At 36.6% G+C, this 19,181-nt stretch overlaps 1 protein-coding gene across 2 annotated transcripts in view; it reads left to right on the forward strand.

The window, feature by feature from the left end:
- The first annotated feature begins 703 nt into the window (after positions 1–703).
- The window catches only part of fgfr2 (fibroblast growth factor receptor 2), a 47,088-nt gene continuing 28,610 nt past the window's right edge, over positions 704–19,181 (forward strand). The window contains exons 1-7 of one of the 2 annotated variants that reach the window (XM_062995865.1): positions 704–1,324; positions 4,709–4,960; positions 11,364–11,630; positions 12,155–12,229; positions 15,609–15,778; positions 17,685–17,808; positions 18,894–19,160. In XM_062995865.1, the coding sequence (XP_062851935.1) occupies positions 4,783–4,960; positions 11,364–11,630; positions 12,155–12,229; positions 15,609–15,778; positions 17,685–17,808; positions 18,894–19,160 (1,081 nt within the window). In that variant the 5' untranslated portion in view covers positions 704–1,324; positions 4,709–4,782. The remainder of the gene's footprint in view (positions 1,325–4,708; positions 4,961–11,363; positions 11,631–12,154; positions 12,230–15,608; positions 15,779–17,684; positions 17,809–18,893; positions 19,161–19,181) is intronic. The other variant, XM_062995866.1, reaches the window with a different exon arrangement.

The following is a 19,181-nucleotide window of genomic DNA, read 5'->3' on the forward strand; positions in this document are numbered from 1 at the left end:
TATAAACTTCTAAAAATGAAGAACACTTTATCAGCTTGACTTTATTTTTTTCAAAGTTACAGTGGTAAGTGAACTTAGAGTTTCACAATTATTCAAAAATCAGATTTTAGTCTAAATATTGACCAGACCATACAAGCACCTTGACCTTTCCTAAGAGTGGTTTGGTTATTTGGCTGTCTTGTTAAAATGTTATTTGGTTGTCTTGTTAGATGCAGTTCATTTAAAAATACAATTAAATTCTTCCCCAATAAAACCAGGTACATCATTTATAGCAATACAATTTTGTCTGAAGCATCTTGGTAATGTAAAGGTAATTCCAAAATAAACAAACGAAAGTGGCTTACAGTGATAATATGCACACAAAGTACAAATAAAAACAGGTATATAGCTGTACAAGCCTTTTCTACATTGTTTACCTGTAGGTGGCACTGTTTATAAAAGCGTGATGTGTGGAGGTAGTGGGGGAGATGGAGATGAGGGGGACACGGGTCGGGCGAAGTTTATAGTTTGGCCAAGCTCCTCTCCCACTTCACTACAGCGCACTATATTACACTGCATCAGCAGCACTGTGCGGGTCCTGCTGGCTGAGCTCTGCTTAGGGGTGCTGCACTTTCTGACATTTTTCATTGGCGGAGTCTAAACGTGCAGTCAGGAAACGGCTCAGGTTTCAAGGAGTGGGGGAGGGCCATTTTTTTCAGGGGGTTGGCGAGTGAAAGAGTGGGTGAGAGAAAGGGGGAACGTAAAACCAAGGAGGAAAAAAGCAGTAAGCCCAACAAAAGCGTCTGAGGAGACTAGAAGGACCCTGTGAGGTCAATATGAGTTTAGAGTGTAATGGCTGCTGAGAGGTACGTGTGTGCATCTGTGTGGAAGAACAAGAGTTGCAGCATTTCACATGTACACGCTTTTACGGTGCTTCAACTCTCTTACTTATAGCTGCAAGTTAACGCGGAGACCGGACTGTCCGATAAATCTAGGAGTTTCTACGTGTGGTAAAAAAAAACAAGAAAGGACGGAACGAAAAAAGTTTCTTGGATGCACATGTTTGTTTGTTTTTTGCTGTTGTTGGTTGTTTTTTCCCCAAAATATTTTGGACGGATTTATGAACCCACTTCTGGATTGTAACATCGACTCATTCCCCATTCTGGCGATGCTTCTCTAGTAAAAAGGATCTGCGGTTTCACTGCAGTTGTTTACGCATTTTTGTTGCCGTGCGGAATTTGGAATTTTAAACAACTTCATACTTTTTTCCATTTAAAAGAATTCAAGAAGTGGGAAAAAGTTCCGTTCATGTGGATTAAGAAGTTGAGCGCTCCGGGCCGCAGCTGTAAGTACTGGAATCAAGAGTTTCCACAGTTTGCTAATGCAAAACACAAACAGATATTAATTTATGTAATAACCCATTTCAACACTTAAATCCAACGCTAAAATTGGATTTAAATCTTGCATTTGTTGTCGATTTTGAAATGCCCTGCACATATTAAGACTTGTTTGGTTTTAAAATAAACCATCCCACTAGACTGATTAGTCTAGGTTGGGTTGGTTAATGCAAATGGTTGGTCCAAATGGATTTCATTGCTTAAATGCATATACTTTGATCTGTAACTGAATTCATTGTAGAAATCAAGGTACATTCACAAACAAAATAAGATTAAAATAATTATTCTAACGCTGGAACATTTTCATTAAAATGTATATATAAATGGCAGAAACGTTTGCATTGAAAGTTACATTGTAATCCGTGTTCTCTAAAAATTTAGTTAGTGTCCAAATAGTTTTGATCACTAATAAAGATTTGAAAGAATAAGCCGGTTGATGCCTAATGCCTAAATGATTTATAAAGTTTAAAGATAGTGATTAATGTTTGAAATGGTGAAAAAGATGGTGCAGTTGTTAGTGAATACATGAATCGTAAATGTCTGAGTGCATTCATTCGGGTTTCATTGTGAAACCTCAGAGTAATTAGAATGTGAAAGGCATGGTGATGATTAGCTAACGCCTTGAGATTGGTTTTTCTTGGTCCTATTGTATGCTTAAATCTGTTATATTATGCAGTTAGCAAAGTGGTGATAATTACGTTTAAACTTTTTTCCCCCAATTTGAACCCGGGTACATATTTGCAAAGAGTTATAATGATGAATGTAGCACAGATAATAAAGTGTTTAAATACAGAATGTTCACTGTATTCAGTACATTGTACTGAATCTGCACACTTTTGTTTTGCAGGTTCTTGTTTATTTTGTTTTAATTTATAGTAAACTAATTATTATTACACATAAATGAAGCCAGGATCCACTGGCTGAAGCGCCAATGTCCATACAGCGCGTGTGAAACTTTCCCTACATTTGCTTAATAAACAGTTCTTCTTTAAGTGATGTAGAAACGTATTTTTTAAAGTTTCATTCAATCGTGCATAATTATTATTTAACTCAACGATTTTTAACTTTAGGTCACATCACTGTGTTCAGACCACTGAACGAAATACCATGACTTAAAATGTATATAGTATAGATTGTCTGAGTGGCTGGCTTCCTGGGCTTGATATGATTACGGTAAATCACATTACACATTTCATTCAGTTTAAACTACTCAATTTTGAATTTCAGATTGAGGGATGATATTAAAACAAGTATACTCTGCTAATCAATGGCGCGCAGCTGGAGTTGTGCACGCGCTTGCGAAACCCAGCTGGCTTCGACCTAAGTGCGACGCGCGCACCCGTCATTTCTAAACGTAGTTAAACATGTAAACTGTCGATATTCTTATAAGACTATCAAGACTACATTAATATTACAATTTTTAATGGTACGACAGAGTAAGCACGCTCATGTGTGCAAATAAATTTATAAACAGCGCTAAAACCTTTCACATACAGTTTCGGGTTGAACCGTAATCCTAGCACAGCTACGTCACCGAAACCTCCACAGGCTCTTTTAGCTATAGAGTATCACAAAGACGAACCTTTTCCTGAGATCATTTTTACTGTTAATTGTGAAATAATAATAATAATTGTTGTCTGTTTTTATTGTTTACAGTTTTCATTACATAGTAGAACTACAGCAGTTAAATGTTTGGTTTGATTAAAAGTTGCAGCACATAAAACTCTTACTTTAGTTAATATCTGTAGAATGATCGTGTACATGAAGAATAACAAACAAACAAACAAAAAGCAAGGAGCACTGACACATAGGATGCATGTTTTTCGCAGATAGGCTTGAGTTTTATTTGGGTACTCCGGTTTCCTCTTATCTTCCAAAGACATGCAGTAGGTTTTCATTGTGATGGGGACAGGTTGTAGCCTATCGGTTAAGGTACTGGACTAGTAATCAAAACGTTGCTGGTTCAAGCCCCACCGCTGCCAGGTTGCTGCTGTTGGGCCCTTGAGCAAGGCTCTTAACCCTCAATTGCTCAGACTGTATACTGTTATTGTATAGTGTTTTTAGTTGACACTGAATCCACTGTGATTCGGATCATGATAAATGTTTTTTGCTATTAGTGAAAAAGCAAAATCAATTGCATTTAATTGGCGTACATGCAATACTGTGTGTTGCACTGGGTAGCCTTAAGTTTCTGATAGTTTTGATTCTTATATTTTTTTGGACTCAAATGTTTGGCCCAGCCCTAATTTTACTACCTGAATGCATATTCACTTGCCTTTAAATATCATTATCACATGAGTTATCACATGGAGGTACAGCACACTGATACACAGTGAAACATACTGATTCACTACCTCACCATGCTTCACCATACAAAATTTTTTAGCGAAGCTTTATATGCAACTAAATAAGGATAATGACTAATTATTAATAAATAGATAATATGTTTGTGGTTGTCTCAGCCCATCAAGATTCTTAAGTTTAAAATATGTCAGTGTAGATAAATACCCCTTGCAGTTTGTTTATCTTATACATTGAGACACTGATGCATTGAACCACACAGCACACAAATTGCCACACAAAAGAAAAATTACTTTAAAAACAGTTATGTTAATATACTGTGCTCATGCAAAACTGCTGTCCATTGTAAAACGATCTATTGCATTACACTGATCTAAGCAGTGTATAGAGTGAGTAAGTCAAGGAGTGGGTGTAAACTAAAGGAAAAGAGATTAGTGTGGTGCTATATGTGTGGTATGGCTTGTTTGACAGCATTTAGAAACACTGTTTTGTTTTCATATATCGTCTGCGTACACACTTACACACCTCCATTTGTTGATGGCATGCTTTAAATAATGACAGGATCATTCAAATGGACATTGCTACTATAAATAAATTGAATTTGTGATTCAACAAAACAGTTGAAAGAAGTTTTTACTTTCCATTATGTCATTGTAGGTCATGTTTACCTGCCTTGTGGACCTATCCATCCAAAAGCATAGACCTTAATTTTCTGCTGGTAGGTCATAGGCAGCTGGTTGCACATGAAAGTATTGCCAACATTTCTGTATTTTTGACTATTATTACAATCTTATATTAAAAGTCTCCAGCCAGGGATCCTTGTTGGCCACAGTTACTGGCAAGCTAATATAAAGTAGAGAACCACTTTTAAGAGCATACAGAGTAATGGAATAATATCCATTATCATCACACAAGACAATATTGCGTCTTGATGCCAGTTACAAACAGTGCAGTTACATACAGAGTTTGAAATAACTAATAAAACTGTATCTATGCATGTCTCTGACCTTACCTCCTGTTGTCCGTTGCAGGTGATTGGATTCTGACAGTGTGTTACAGTTCATGAGCTGCCTCCTGCAGTTCATGTTTGGGTGGAGGCCCGCAGATGGGATCAGTATCAAGGGGGAGATGGAGGAAAGGGGGACAGAGAGGCATGTTTGCCATTGACGCCATGCCTGTCTGGCTATGGTTTATGGGGGCACTCCTTCTGCTGAGCGTGGCATCAACTGCTCTGGCACGGCCACCTATTGAGGAGGAAGAAGAGGATGCCACAGTTGTTGAAGGTGAGTAAAACTGGTGATCTGAGAGGGCTGCTTCTATTATCCAAAGTATTAACTGTTTGAAAGACGGGAGGGCTTCATTACTGAATTCTGTGATATAAATTCAAAAAACATGTGTTTTCCAGTCCAACTTTTCTCTTGATTTAAGCTAGTTTAATTTTATTGGAGGGAAGTGTTGAGAAAAGGCGGCAGGAAGTGGAGTGAAACTTGCTTTATGTTTTGCTGGAAAATAACTTGGGAGATCTAAAACAGAGACTTGAATGTGACTGAGCATACTAGTCTGAGGTTATTTTTTTATTTCTTAATATTGTCTCTCACTAAGCACTGTTCCATGCTTAAAGTGAAGCTAAAAAAATTAATTTAGCTTGTTTTAAAAGGGGCAGTTTTGTTGATTGTTGTGGCTTCACTTGTAACGTGCTTGTATTTTCTGTTCTTATTTTCTCTCCCTTCACTGGTCGTATTTTTTTTATCTGTGAAACACAAACACACCTGCTGGCTGTCATGCTTTCACAGCTTTAGCAGTTTGAGAAAGTAAAGGCCAATTTGATAGATGGAGTCTGGGTAGAGGGGTGGATGCTTGATGTTTTCTATTTATGATATGTGTCCTAACTCTATTAGTCTGTTGTTTTGTAAAAGTTGCTAGTTATCCGTTTTATTTATTTTGCATTTGCAATAAAATCTTATTTTTCTTAGCATTTTATCGAGGTCACATCAAAAGTCATTTGTCTCGAAAAGATTTAGTTGTAGAGGTACAGGTACTTATCACCTCCGGTGTGTTGCTGATAACACCCAAGTAGTTTAGTGCTCATAAAGTCTTAACTGGTAGTTATAACAAGATTATGTTATCATTTGATTTTAAAGCTTGAACGGAAGTCATGGTGTTGAAACCTGTTTTGTTGTTTTGACTGCATGTGATAATAATGGATGAAAAACAAAGGAAACATTCAAAAGATAACATTATGGTGGAAGTGGATATAAGCCTTGTGTGTGAAGTTTGTCAGGTTAGCAAACATCAGCCAAAGTTATCTGCATCCCTTTGGCGTGAAAAAAAGACCCTTAAAGAACTCTAGGTGTTAATTCTTAAAGATACCATACTGGAAATAGCTTTATCAGAAACTTAGATCTTTTGCTGCTACATTTCCCAGATGATGGTATAAACAGTGCAATATTATATGCCCTTCTATGCATGCATCAGATTTCTTTAGACTAGGTTTTTTCTATTAGCCCCACTGCATTACCGTTTTTTACTTTCAAGATTTATGTTAATCAAAATCATGTGTAGTCAGTGAAAAGAAAGAAGACGTGTGCAAACATCAAGCAAGACTTGATTTACATCAGAATAAATTTTCCACAGTTTTATTGTTTAAAACTTCTCGTCTTCTCGCAAGTTCTTTTGGCAAAATGTTTTCAGATCTACTGTATCAGTTCATCATCATTTTGATTTAGAAATAATTTGATTCTAATTACAGTTGCCAGAATTGTTCCTTAGTATTTGTGTACCTTTCCGGTGCAGAGAGAATCAGATACATTTAGACATGCTTTAATTTTGTTTGAATCCATGGCTGGATATCCATCCTATACCGCCCTTCCTTTTTTTTCTTGTTTTACATCCATGCACACCTTTAGCTGTGGAACTCAGACACTTGTGCTGAAATCTAGAATACTGAAAACCTGTAACACCAGTAATGTCAAAAGTATTGCATAGTGACAAAACACAAAACCTCACTGAACTAAATACTTTGTAATGCTCTAGTGATAACCACACAGAGCCTGAGACAATTTGATTTTCATTATTAATTATATTGTCAAAATTTAGGTATAGAAAGTTTGTTTATTTTATCAGTTGCTAAGGTTCATTTATAACTTTTTTTTTTTTTTTTTTTGCAACTACAATTTAAATTATGATAATATAATAATATGTATGTAATAATAATATGTAGACTACAGTTTCAGCACCAGTGTAGATGGCTTAAGGCTTCAATATGCACCTGTAAACCTAGAGTGGTCCTATAGGACCTAACTTGATAAATCATTTGTATAGCATGAGAAGGATTATAAGTTCAAGGTTTAAAAAACTGGTGCCATGTATTCTTTACACCGTTTGTTATAAAAAGTTTTGGCTTACACCTTTTTTTTACACCACTCTGCAAAGGAGAGCACACTCCCATACTAAACAAACAGATGTAGATCTGTTGGGGATGCTGCTGTTTTAATTGCCAGTGATTTTATGATATTGTCTGATGGTGTGTTGATCCTCTGTTTACATTAGCAAGTAACTATATGCTCTGGACTTCTGTGTGACACCTGGCTTCAATAAAGTGTTGCATGTGCTTGTCGGGTAAAACCAGCAGATGTGCTAAGTTATGGGAAACTTTACGGTTAAAGGTGAAGGCAGTGGAAAAAAATTCACACATTAAATCATGGCACAAGCACGAGATGCCATGATTTAAGTGAAGTGGATGAACCTTTTCGTATATATTATCATTTTAGTTTACCTTTATTTTGGATTTTTTGAGGAGAAAATTAGCCAATAAGAAGGATGTAAGAATCCTGAGATTATCATCTGTAAAAAGGTTGCCGTGGGTGCCCCAAGAGATTTGTGCCCTTTGGCTGTGCATGCATTGTCATGACGATAAAGCCGGCAAGAATTAGAATTTGAAAAGGCATCATAGATTAGAATGTAGAATTAAAGGGGGAGAAAAAAGGCAGAGGAGGTGCTTTATAATCTCAGTACCCTATGGGGTAAACTAAGGGTGAATAAAATAAGGAAAGAATGAGATGGAAAAGCAGAACATGAGATGAGGGAACCCACAGCTTGTAAAGATCAAGGATATATGCTTTCAAAAAGCGTTCTGCCGTTATCAGTAATGTGGAATGATTTTCAGAAACAGAACAGGAGGTGCTATCGTGTATTTTCATCAGATTTTCTCTAAGTCATTCTGTAATTTATGTGCAATCCTCAATCCCCAAGCAGAAGGATGTTAGTAAGTGAATAGCACTGACCCTCAAGAAATAAGAAAAAATAAGGAAAAATAAAAAACTTAGTTGTTATTTACAGACTGTAAACTGTTTTTGAAATGGCCGTAGTTATTATAAATAACCATGACAAATTAATCCGGTAAGTGGGGGTCATATTGGGCACCTGGGGTACCACAGTGACACCCCCATAATGGATTTTGGTTGTTTAAAGTTGTCTAATAGTACTGATTTAATGCAATGTAACTTCTTCAGGATGTTTTGCAATGCATTTAAAAGCACTGCATGACTGAACATCTTTAACATCACCTGAAATCCAGTCATCATAAGTGACACCTATCAGACCATTGTGCACTAGGATAATGAGACTCAGGTTGGAACATAGCACCACACATAGCCACGCTCTTTTTTCCGATTGGCCTTTGATCGCACAATAGCAGGAAGCACATGGCGAATAACAGTTTGTTAACTGCTTGACAAACAGAGGCCCCCGGAAACTTAATGTGAGGAATACAGTTCCCATCAATCAACCACCACATGTCCATGCAGTTTGAACAGGAACTTAGAACAGGACTTAATTATTTCCTGAATAAGAAAGCAGAAGGGAAAGGAGGTTGTTGGAGGCCAGAGAAGTAACAATAAAGCAGCTGTACCTGTGTGGGGCGATATGTCTTTGTGCCTGGGAGAGAGGTTTAAATTTTTTTGTGCATTTTTTAGAACCTTGAATATCGTTTGTGAGTAATCTGGCTTTTCCCTTGCTGAGCAGGCAGTTGTGGCTCATACAATAGCACAGGAATGTCTTGCAGGAGAGGTGTGCAGGAAGGCCTGGGAGTGCCGCTGCACCTCTAATTATTGCTGCCTCTCATCATTTGAAATGTAGCAGGCAAGTTCTACCATGTTTTTTCCATAGTGCAGGCTTGTTTTTTTCAGGGTTTTTTCTGTACTGTATACGCTGTACTACAGTATCAAAGTTTAATACTTAAATTATTTAACTACCTGAAGTTCGTGCTTGGAATTTGGAGCTATGGTTTTTCTATCAGTCCACGACCAAAGGTTCTAATTCCAGTTATTAAGATACTTTGTTAACGGTTGGCACCAACAAGACCTGTTGATATTTAATGTGATGCTGAATGATTACATAGAGTAACACACAATTTACAACACCATACAAACAAATATGTGAGTAATAGTCTACTTGTTTGGTTTTTTGCAGTCAAAAGAGACATTGTAAAAATGTGTTACTAAAAAACAACCCTTTCCCCCAGGACAAACACAACATAAAAAGCAAAAATAAACTGGAGTTTGTATCTGTTTTTTTCTTAATTATCTGCAATATACGGGAGAATGTTGAGCACCTAGAAATGACATGCTTTACACTGAGATACTGAACTTTAATTTTTATCCTAAATATTTTGAATTTGACATGACTGTAAAAGAGTAATTAGCTAAAGGAATCCTGAAACTGGAACTATACTTTTTTCATGAATTATTAGTCCAGGCATTTTTGTAACAATAGTATTGATCTTTCTAGTTTTATTAGTATTAGTGATCCTAAAACTAGCTTTGCTTTCTCTGCTGTGGTTGCATTTGATTTATTTTCTAATTACTCTGCTCTGCTGATTTGCCTTGCTTTGTTAAAATTATTATTTAATCCTGAATTACCTGCTGCAATGGATACCAGGATTTTTATAACTAATTAGATTTTATGTTTGACCCATGGAGCCTTGAAAATAATAATAAGTTTCATGCATGTGTTTTTAATGTGTAGCATAAATAACACATTTGGCACAGTGACTAAGCAATATTAAGGGTTTAAATTGGGGTCAGTGTGAAATACAAAAAAGAAAATCAGCTACAACATTTGCTATTTTCAGTCATATTCTTTTGTGGAACTGCGTGCTTAAAGTTGTTGTGGCTAGCATACCGGGGTTGGAGGACTCTAGGTTAAGGAACAACATTTATTTTTTGATGCAGTTTTGCTTTGACTGGATTTTAAATATAGCTAACTTGCAATATAAGAAATAATGAGGATTTTTCAGTTTCAGCGGTTTAGGGGACCAAATCAATTACTACATATTCAGTGCATTTTTTAAGTTTTGTAAAGTTTGATAATGGTCTGCCTGTTTAGCAGGGGAGCTAACACAGCACTCATGAATAGTAAAAGGCATAAAGGTAAAGTTTGTTCGACTGTAAAACAAAATTGCTATGTTTTTATAATGTAAAATACATTGTTTAATAGAATGATTAATAATTGGATTGGTTAACATTATTATATTAATATTAATTATGTTTTAACATTAAGTAGCACCATTAGCTGGTCAACATTACAAATAAATACTGGCTTTAGTTTGTAACACATGCAAATATATGTACAAAATCTCAAAATACTTTCTTTTTTGGAGTTTTATATGTATATAATGCAAAATAGGGATGCAAAAGTTGCCAATCTCTTAACTAATAACTGACAAGCTTATAGTCTCCCATCAAAATATATAACACATCAGTGCTTCAGATCAACATAACAATGAACATGGCATGTCATTTAGAACACTAAGGTAAACATTAACACCAAGAGCAGAACCAGTTCAACATCCAGAATGTAGATTTTAAACAGTTAATAACGAACAGTTTTTTTATGACAACTAAACATGCTCATTGTAAAAAATAAAAATGCAGTTAGTATATTAAAATATAAAAATTCTTTCTGACATTACTAGTGTAGTTATTATAAGATGATAATCAGTTTTATCTTCATACTGATGCAAAACATCTACATTATTATTTGAAAACATAAAACACAAACATGTGAGTTTAACATGCAGTCAGACTTAATACTGATTAGTTTGTGATTTAAATGTTTAATAGTTCCACTGTCCATGATTTAAATATGCAAAAAGCTTTCTTGTTCAGATTAGAACAACAGAGCCCCTTCTCTAAATAAATGAATACACATAGCTGGCTAATGCACACCGAGGTTGGGAGAGTCCAAAATCATTAGTCTGAACTCGCTGTCTGAGTTCTAGTAAACCAACAGCTGGTGTACATGAATTTAAATAACTTTTAACTGACAGCATTAATCGAACAATGTTTTCTTTGTTAATAATCTGTTAATCATTCAACATTTCAATTGCAAAACAGTAAATTTATACATGTTTACAGAATTCAGTGAAACCAAAAAATGTAATCATAATACAAATAATTTATTAGGAAGATGGGAAGCACATGGTTACAAATAAAAAAAGAAATTGTCTTAATTTTTTAGCTATAATGCATCTTACACAAATCATATCAGAGTCTATCTTAGGTCATTATAAGGTGCTTTTCATTTTTCATTTCATGCTTTTGCTTGTTTTCTTTTTTCTCTCACCTGAACTCTTCTTTATTATCTCATCCCCTTTTTTGCTTGTCCTTTCCTTCTCTTGCTCTGCAGAGCCCCCCATCAAATCCAAGAGCTCAAAGGCCACTGTGTACTTGGTGCACCTGGGTGAAAATATAAAACTGACCTGCCCATTGCCCAAGGCGGCTGCCATCAAGTGGACCAAAGACGGCACGCTGCTTGTTCCTGACAACCACACACTTGTAGAGCATGAGCGGATACACATCCGCCATGCCACTCTGACTGACTCAGGGCTATACACTTGCCACACCACCGGCTCTAAAGCCACTGATGAGGTTTGCTTCATCGTTAATGTCACAGGTGAGATGGCACAGCTGGAAAGTTAAACTAATCATACCATGTCAAGTCATGACAGAACATTTTTAAATAGCAACATGATTATTATGGAAGTCAGCAAAGGTTGTGCTTTAATTTTGCGATGTTGGCTCGTTTAGACTCCCACTTAACTGTGGTATCAAGAATTCAAAAAGGTCATCACAGTGTGCAAAATCTAGAATTAATTTGTCCTAATTGTGGAAGTTTATTGTTGTTCATTCTTACCATGTATAAATGTTGGGACAAAAAGTGAAGAGTGAAAGGTATAGAATAAGACATTCTAGCATTAGTAAGATATGCTGACTGTGTTTCTTTATCAGTTCTGTTTAGCCGAGTTCATACTACTGGAAGAACTAATAAATGTTTCCTTGTTTGTGTCTGCTATCATATGTTTTGTTCTTGAATGATTTCTTAAATGTGGCAGTAGCAGTAGTAGTAGTAGTTCATAAATGTAGAGCCACCCAGTAAAATCCAAAGGAAGGTTACAGTGTTGCCGGTACTCTCCGCAGATGCCATCTCATCCGGTGATGATCAGGACGATGCAGAATGGTCAGATGATGTTGGGGCAGAAGACGAACAGATGCGTGAGTATCTGTGAACTGTTTTGGAGCTTTTATACTCCTAGGGTGTTTTTATACTTGCCCTTAGAGGAATATCACCTCCTATTAATTAGAAAGCCCTTGGAAAGCTGGTGGTCAATTAAAAGTGCTTAGGTTGGTTAGGCCATGGCAGCTTAGCAGTTAAGTTCTGCTGTTCATATCTCAGCAGTGCCACTGTGGTCTTATTAACTGGACCTCTAATAGCATCTCTTGGCATGTTTTCCAATTTTCTTTCATTGTGCATACAAAATATAACATTTCTTCATGTTTTTATTTCCATTGCTTTATTTAGCTTTACCAAGAGAATGTCTCTAGGCAGGTTACTTTCCCACTGCTAGTTTGTGTGGTCTTTGTCTCAAAATTCATCATGTTTTCGTGGTGGGTCTGTTGACAGAAAAGCACTGGGTTTGCTTGTCAAACTGTGTCACAAAACTCTTGAGGTTTTTAGTATTGCTCTGTGCAATTTCAATGCAGACACATTCCTGGCATTCCTCTGGTCTTTCTTTCCTGTTTTCTCTCACTAAGTTTCTCTTAGGTAGCTGAGCCAAGAGGTGGCCATCAGCCAGCTATATCCATTATGAAAACTGCCCATCTGGTCTTTGTTATTTAACCTAAATAGAGACACATCTTGAATTAGTCTTAGCTAAATAAGAAGCAAGAAAATGCATTTAACTTGGACACATTCTTTTCAGTTTTTAGTAGTCATGGACCGACTCTGAAATCATTAAGTAAGTCAGAGAAAATGCATTGCATTATATAGTTATAGACCATTTTACTTTATTTTTAATTTATGCAGATTTGTCATCATTCACAAGTTCAGAACCACTGTTATACAGGGGGTGGGTAGAAAGAGAAGTTGTGCCATGTGCTTTTTAGCTAGTTAGCTCTGGATCTGATTGAGATCAGTGCTTGTCCATGTGCAGTGTGTTGTTTTGGCCTTTGGCCGAGGATGGAGGAGGGATTGTATAAGAATGGGGAAAAGTTTAACATTGTGCTTGAGGCAGTTTTGGGCTCAGTGGCTTGGATCTGTGTCTAGCTGAATCGCTAAGAACTTTTTCTTTACATAGTGGGCTTCCTTTCCTCTTTGAAGACTATGTTTTCTGTCTTTTGTCCCAAATATAACTAGTAGACAAGCTTGGTCTCTAGGGGTTTTAAAGTTCCTGATTTCTCTGGTACTTTGACATTGAAATGTTGCTTTTAATTGACAGAGAGGCATAAGTTCTGTGAGACTGACATTTTCAAAAGGAAGCCTATCCTGCTTTATTACTGTTTTATCATTCAAACCACAAAGTATGCAGGAATGGTCTGTTCCAAAGCCTTTCACATATTTTCTGATTCACTGTACTCAGATGTTTACTGACTTGACACAGATTATCCACAAAAGTATGCCACCCACAACCCTTAATTTAAGTTTTGCCTAACTTGTTTTTAATAACAGTAATAGTAAAATTTTGCTTATCAGGTTACAATCAATAATTGCAGATACTCAAACCTTTACTTCAAATAGAATCAACATTGTTTAATTGAACTTTAATTTATTAATTTATACATTATGTTTAATTGTAACAGATGAAGCAAAGATAAAATATGTATTTGGGAGACACAATGCTTAATCAAGGAATGGCCACAAACACATTGTTGCTGTGTATGGGAGGTCAGCTGCTTTTAAGTGTCGTATGTCCAGGCAGATGGCATGGGAAAACAACTTTCTTTGTTAGAGGTCATTCCTTTTAACCTCTTTATCCCAAGCAGTAAGAGATACAGGCACAGAAAGCTTTAAGAAACACACTGATAGAAATGCCAGGTGTCCCTTTGGTCTGGCAGGCCATGAATGTCAAAGGGTGTGAGCAAAGAAACAAAAAGACAGAGAGAATCCTGAGTTGCTGAAAAGTGCTGGAATGAGATAAATAATGTGACTGTCGAGAATGAAAAAAGAGAGCAAATACAAACCATTTGGCATACCTTTATATATGATATCATGTCATGCACACTAGAAAGCTTACTACTGTTATGCATATATGGCAAAATGTGGTAATATTATTTTAGGCTCTCTCAGAAACTGAAGTATTTTTCATTCTATCTGTTATGTAAAATCTTTCTGATATACGGTGTATTTTATAAAAAAAAATATTTCCACGTACATAAGAGAATATGAAAAGTTCCCACAACAGAACCAAAAAAATAAACGGTTAATTTGAAAGTAGAAAAGTTAACAAAGTTAACTTTAAAAAAGTTAAAAAATTTTAACATACATAACAGTTGATTATATATCATTTTTAGGTCTTATTAAATCATAACAAGTACCCTGAAAGAAATTTGGATACAAAATTGCATCAAAACCACATTTCTCCAAAATCATCTTTCATCTGCTCCTTATTTTCCCCAGCTAACTGTCTTTTGGTCTGTCATTCATCTCTTCAGTTTTTTACAAGAGACAGATTTGAAATGAGACAAATACAAAAACTTTCAGCACAACAAAAGAAAATCAAACAAGACTGTCCTTTTTTTCTGACAAGCTTCTTTCCCCACATCTTTAAATGCTTAGGGAGAAGCAAATATGTTTTGATTTAAGCTGGTTGGTGTGATTTGCACTGTGATGTTAGCCCCGCTTTAGGGCGGCGCGGTGGCCGCACTGCCGCCTCACAGCAAGAAGGTCTCCCAAGAAGGTCTTGCATGTTCTCCCCCTGTCTGCGTGAGTTTCCTCTGGGAGCTCAGGTTTCCTCCCACAGTCCAAACACATGCAGTTAGGTGAACTGGAGATGGCATGTGTTTGACATTAAAAGACTTAAATTGATTAATCTTGTGTAACCAGTAACTACCTGTTCTGTTATAAGTGTAACCAAAGTGTGTAAAACATGATGTTAAAATGCTAATAAATAAATAAACAAATAAATGTTAGCTCCACTTGGCTTTGTTGGTAAGCCAAACTGAGAGTGTAAATAACAGTTTGGATTTGCCTTATTTGTCAAGCTTTTTTGCCTTCTCCTCTTCAATACATGATTCTGAAGGGCTAATGGAGGCAAAACAAAATCAAGAAGTAAATGGTTTTTATTTGGCTTGTTTTAACTGTGCAAACTTGCGAACGTTTTAAAGTTTTCTAATACCCTGTCTCTTTGAATAACATTTACATTTATGGCATTTAGCGGACAATTTTATCCACTTTTATTACAGTTGTGACTGATATAATGCAAGCTATTAAGAGTAAGGTGCCTTGATAGCTTGTTGAAGGTTTTACAGGTCCAGTACCTTAATCACTAAGCTACCATTTCCCTATACCTGTAGAACTGCACACACTAAAACCTTGTTTATCATTTACTACTAGTACAGTAGCAGCAAAAGATCTTAACATTTTTTGTATTTTTAGGGGCACCAAGCTGGAGATTTCGAGACAAGATGGATAAAAAGTTTCTTGCTGTACCAGCTGCCAACACAGTGAAGTTTAAATGTGCAGCAGTGGGAAATCCAACACCAACCCTACACTGGCTTAAAAATGGTGAACCATTCAGACAAGAGGACCATGAAGGTGGCTCCAAGGTAGTATTACTACTACTACTACTACTACTGAAAAAAGCATCATTGTCATCATAAAAGAAGAGCTTAATTTGTGCCTGCATACCAGAAATGCTTTAGATATAAAAATGAGCTAAAATGAAATAATTTTAATGAATCATCTATTTAATTAAATGATTTGGTCTTGGGCAGCGCAGTGGCACAGTGGGTAGCACTGTCACCTCAGAGCAAGAAGCCCCTGGGTTTAATTCCACAGCTGGGTGGCCAGGGTCCTTTCTGTGTGTAGTTTGCATGTTTTTCTTGGATCCGTCTGGCTTCATTCGGTTGCTTAGCTTTGTCCCTAGAAGTCCAAAGACATGCGGTCAGGCTAACTGGAGCTACCAAAAATTGCCCTAAGCATGGGTGTGTGTATGCATATGTGTCTCTGCCATTTGATGGATTGGCGAACTGTCCGGGATAATTCTTTTCTTTTGCCCAATTAATCAGACCCAACACTACTCTGACTAGGATAAAGTGGTAGTTAAACAGACAATGAATGAATGAAAGGTCTGGCCTAAAGTTCTGCTGAATGTCCCCAAGTTAAAGCAGCATTTTGATAAAAGAGCCCTGACAATATGCTCTGGTTAAAGTTTAGTAGATGACTTGGACCTTCTTCTCAGATAAAGTTTACATGCAGTTTACCAAGATCTATTAAGTAACTTATTATTAGATTATTAGTCATCCTCTGGTGTTAAAGCTTAATTACTTAACAGAGCTGCAGTAACTATGCAACTACAACTAATGTCAATGATTAATGTCTTAGAGATTATTTATTTATTGTGTATCTTTTAGTCCTAAAATGATTTAAACGAATATATTTAATTACATAATTATTAAGCATTCCAGAAACTCAAATAGTGTGAATTAAACTCTGTACTCCAAGTGGTATCACAACACCACAGAAAATGCAACATACCTACCATAAAGCACGGCGGTGGAAACATTATGTTATAGGGATGTTTCTCTAGTAGTTACTGGGCAGTTGGTCAGGATTGAAGGAAAAAGTTCTCTGCCAAGGTTCAACTTTTCAGAACAACAATGAACCTAAACACACTGCTAAAAACAAAAGAGTGGCTTAAGAATAGAAAGGTTATTATCCTTCAGTGGTCAAGTGAGAGCCCAGACCTAAATGTGACAGAAAATCTGTGGATAGACTTAAATGAAGCAGCACATTGCCGGTTATCTTGAAACCGTTCTGCAAAAGAGAAAGGGGAAATACTCTTTAATCTAGGTGTACAAATCTGTTAGAGACATATCCGAAACAGACTTATGGATGTAATTAATTAAAGCAAAACATGGCTCTACAAAGTACTAAATCAGGAGACTGACACTTTTCCTATTCTGTTATTCTAGTTTTTCATTTTTTACAATTAATTTTTAGAACTGTTCCCTTTCTTCTCATTACTTGAATGTTGTAAGGCAAAATGGGTAAATAAAGCTGGAGGAAGATCCTGGTAGTGAAAGTGAGAGTAAGAGAGAATCAGAGGGGTGCAGGTTGAATTCGGAGCATAGCCCACAGTCACGAGAGTCACATTCCTGAGGTGGGGGCTCATGCACAGAGCCGTCTGTCGGCATGCCGCTATTGCTTTTCCCATGATGCCCGAGGCTGGAAAGCTTACCTTATTGGCAGGCTCTGAGAGAAGGCCTGTTCCTTTGTCTGTCTTTTCTCTCTCTTTCCATTTCATTGGCTTTTCTGCTAATTGTCTTATAGTTGTAAACGAAAGGAACAGGGTGGAATTTAGGATGAGCTTAGGATAAAAGCCATGGCAATCAGGGCTCAACAATTTGTTTAGTTATATTGAGGGAGTCCTGAACTTATACCAACTGAGTAATAAGGAATGCTTGAACATGGATCAAGTACTGAGTACTAATTTTTTGGTTTTTTTTACAGGTTCAGTTTCAACACTGGACTTTGATCATGGAGAATGTGGTTTCTTCTGATAAGGGCAATTACACTTGTGTGGTGGAGAACAAATATGGCTCCATCAACCACACATACACCCTGGATGTAGTAGGTGAGTACGTTGTATGTCTTCATTCACAGAAACATGGATTTATTGAACATTGCTAGTGTGTGTATATAGTGTATATAGTGCTGTTGAATGAATATTTATACACTGTGTGAAAGCAAGCATGGGAGTGCATACGTTGATTGCATTTGACAGTTTTTAATGGAAAAAAACTTGTGTAAAGGAAGAGTCAGTCAATAAGAAAAAGCCAAGGAAAACTGGTCCAATTACATCATTGTGTCTGTATGAAACAGGGTAGGAAAACAAGTATGTTATACATGAACCTTCCTGCATGCTACAGGCTCACTTATGTCATTGGTTTTGTTTTCTCAGGACTGGTTTGAAAAATTTAACATGTATATCTTGTTACATTAAACAACCATTTTCATAATCAAAAAATAAGCAAACATGACTGGATTTAGATTGTTCACCAGCAACATTGCACCCTTATCATAACAACCTTAATATAACCACCCATAAAATATTATTTAAATTTAGCTCATGTATTTGTCATGTTAATGTTGTAAAATACAATATTTTGACCGAAACAGAAAAGAAGACTTACTTAATCTGGAATACGTCTTGTTTTGGCCTGTGTCTCTGAAGACTTTCAACATGTTTTATAGGGTGGTATCCATAGCAGTGTCATGTACTGACATTATAAAGTTGAGACAAATAAACTTTCCCTATTCAGTGCCCAGTTGTTGTAAATGTTAAAGCAGCATTTAACGTTTCTATTTGCTGTTTTACCGCTCAGCAATAAAGTTTAGTAGATAGAGAAAGAGGCACAGAAAGGGGCTGAGCAAAGCAAGTACATACCTTTCTGCATATTTGCCTTTATTCTATGAGCAAGCAAACAGTGGTGTCTATGAAATACATATATACAAATACAAATATAGAAAATTGACAACCTCATAGTGTCTTATCAAAATGTAAAACACACCACAAAGTTTCATATCACAGAGATTTTCTATTTTATTGTCATTATGGTGTGAGATTCATCTCAGGCTCTTTCTTGTTTCCTTTCTTCTTTTACATCATGTTCTTTTTTTCTCTTCCCATTTTTGTCCTTTCCCTCTTTTGCTCTGCAGAGCCCCCCAACCAATCCGAGACCTTGAAGGCCACTGTATACTCGGTGCACCTGGGTGACAATATAAAACTGAACTGCCCATTGCCCAAGTCCGCTGCCATTGTGTGGACCAGAGACGGCACGCTACTTGTTCCTGACAACCACACACTTGTAGAGCATGAACGGCTACACATCCGCCATGCCACTCTGAATGACTCAGGGCTATACACTTGCCACACCACCGACTCTAAAGCCACTGATGAGGTTTGCTTCAGTGTTAATGTCACAGGTGAGATGGCACAGCTAAAAA

Source organism: Trichomycterus rosablanca, chromosome 5, assembly GCF_030014385.1.
Source record: "Trichomycterus rosablanca isolate fTriRos1 chromosome 5, fTriRos1.hap1, whole genome shotgun sequence".
Lineage (NCBI taxonomy): Eukaryota > Metazoa > Chordata > Actinopteri > Siluriformes > Trichomycteridae > Trichomycterus > Trichomycterus rosablanca.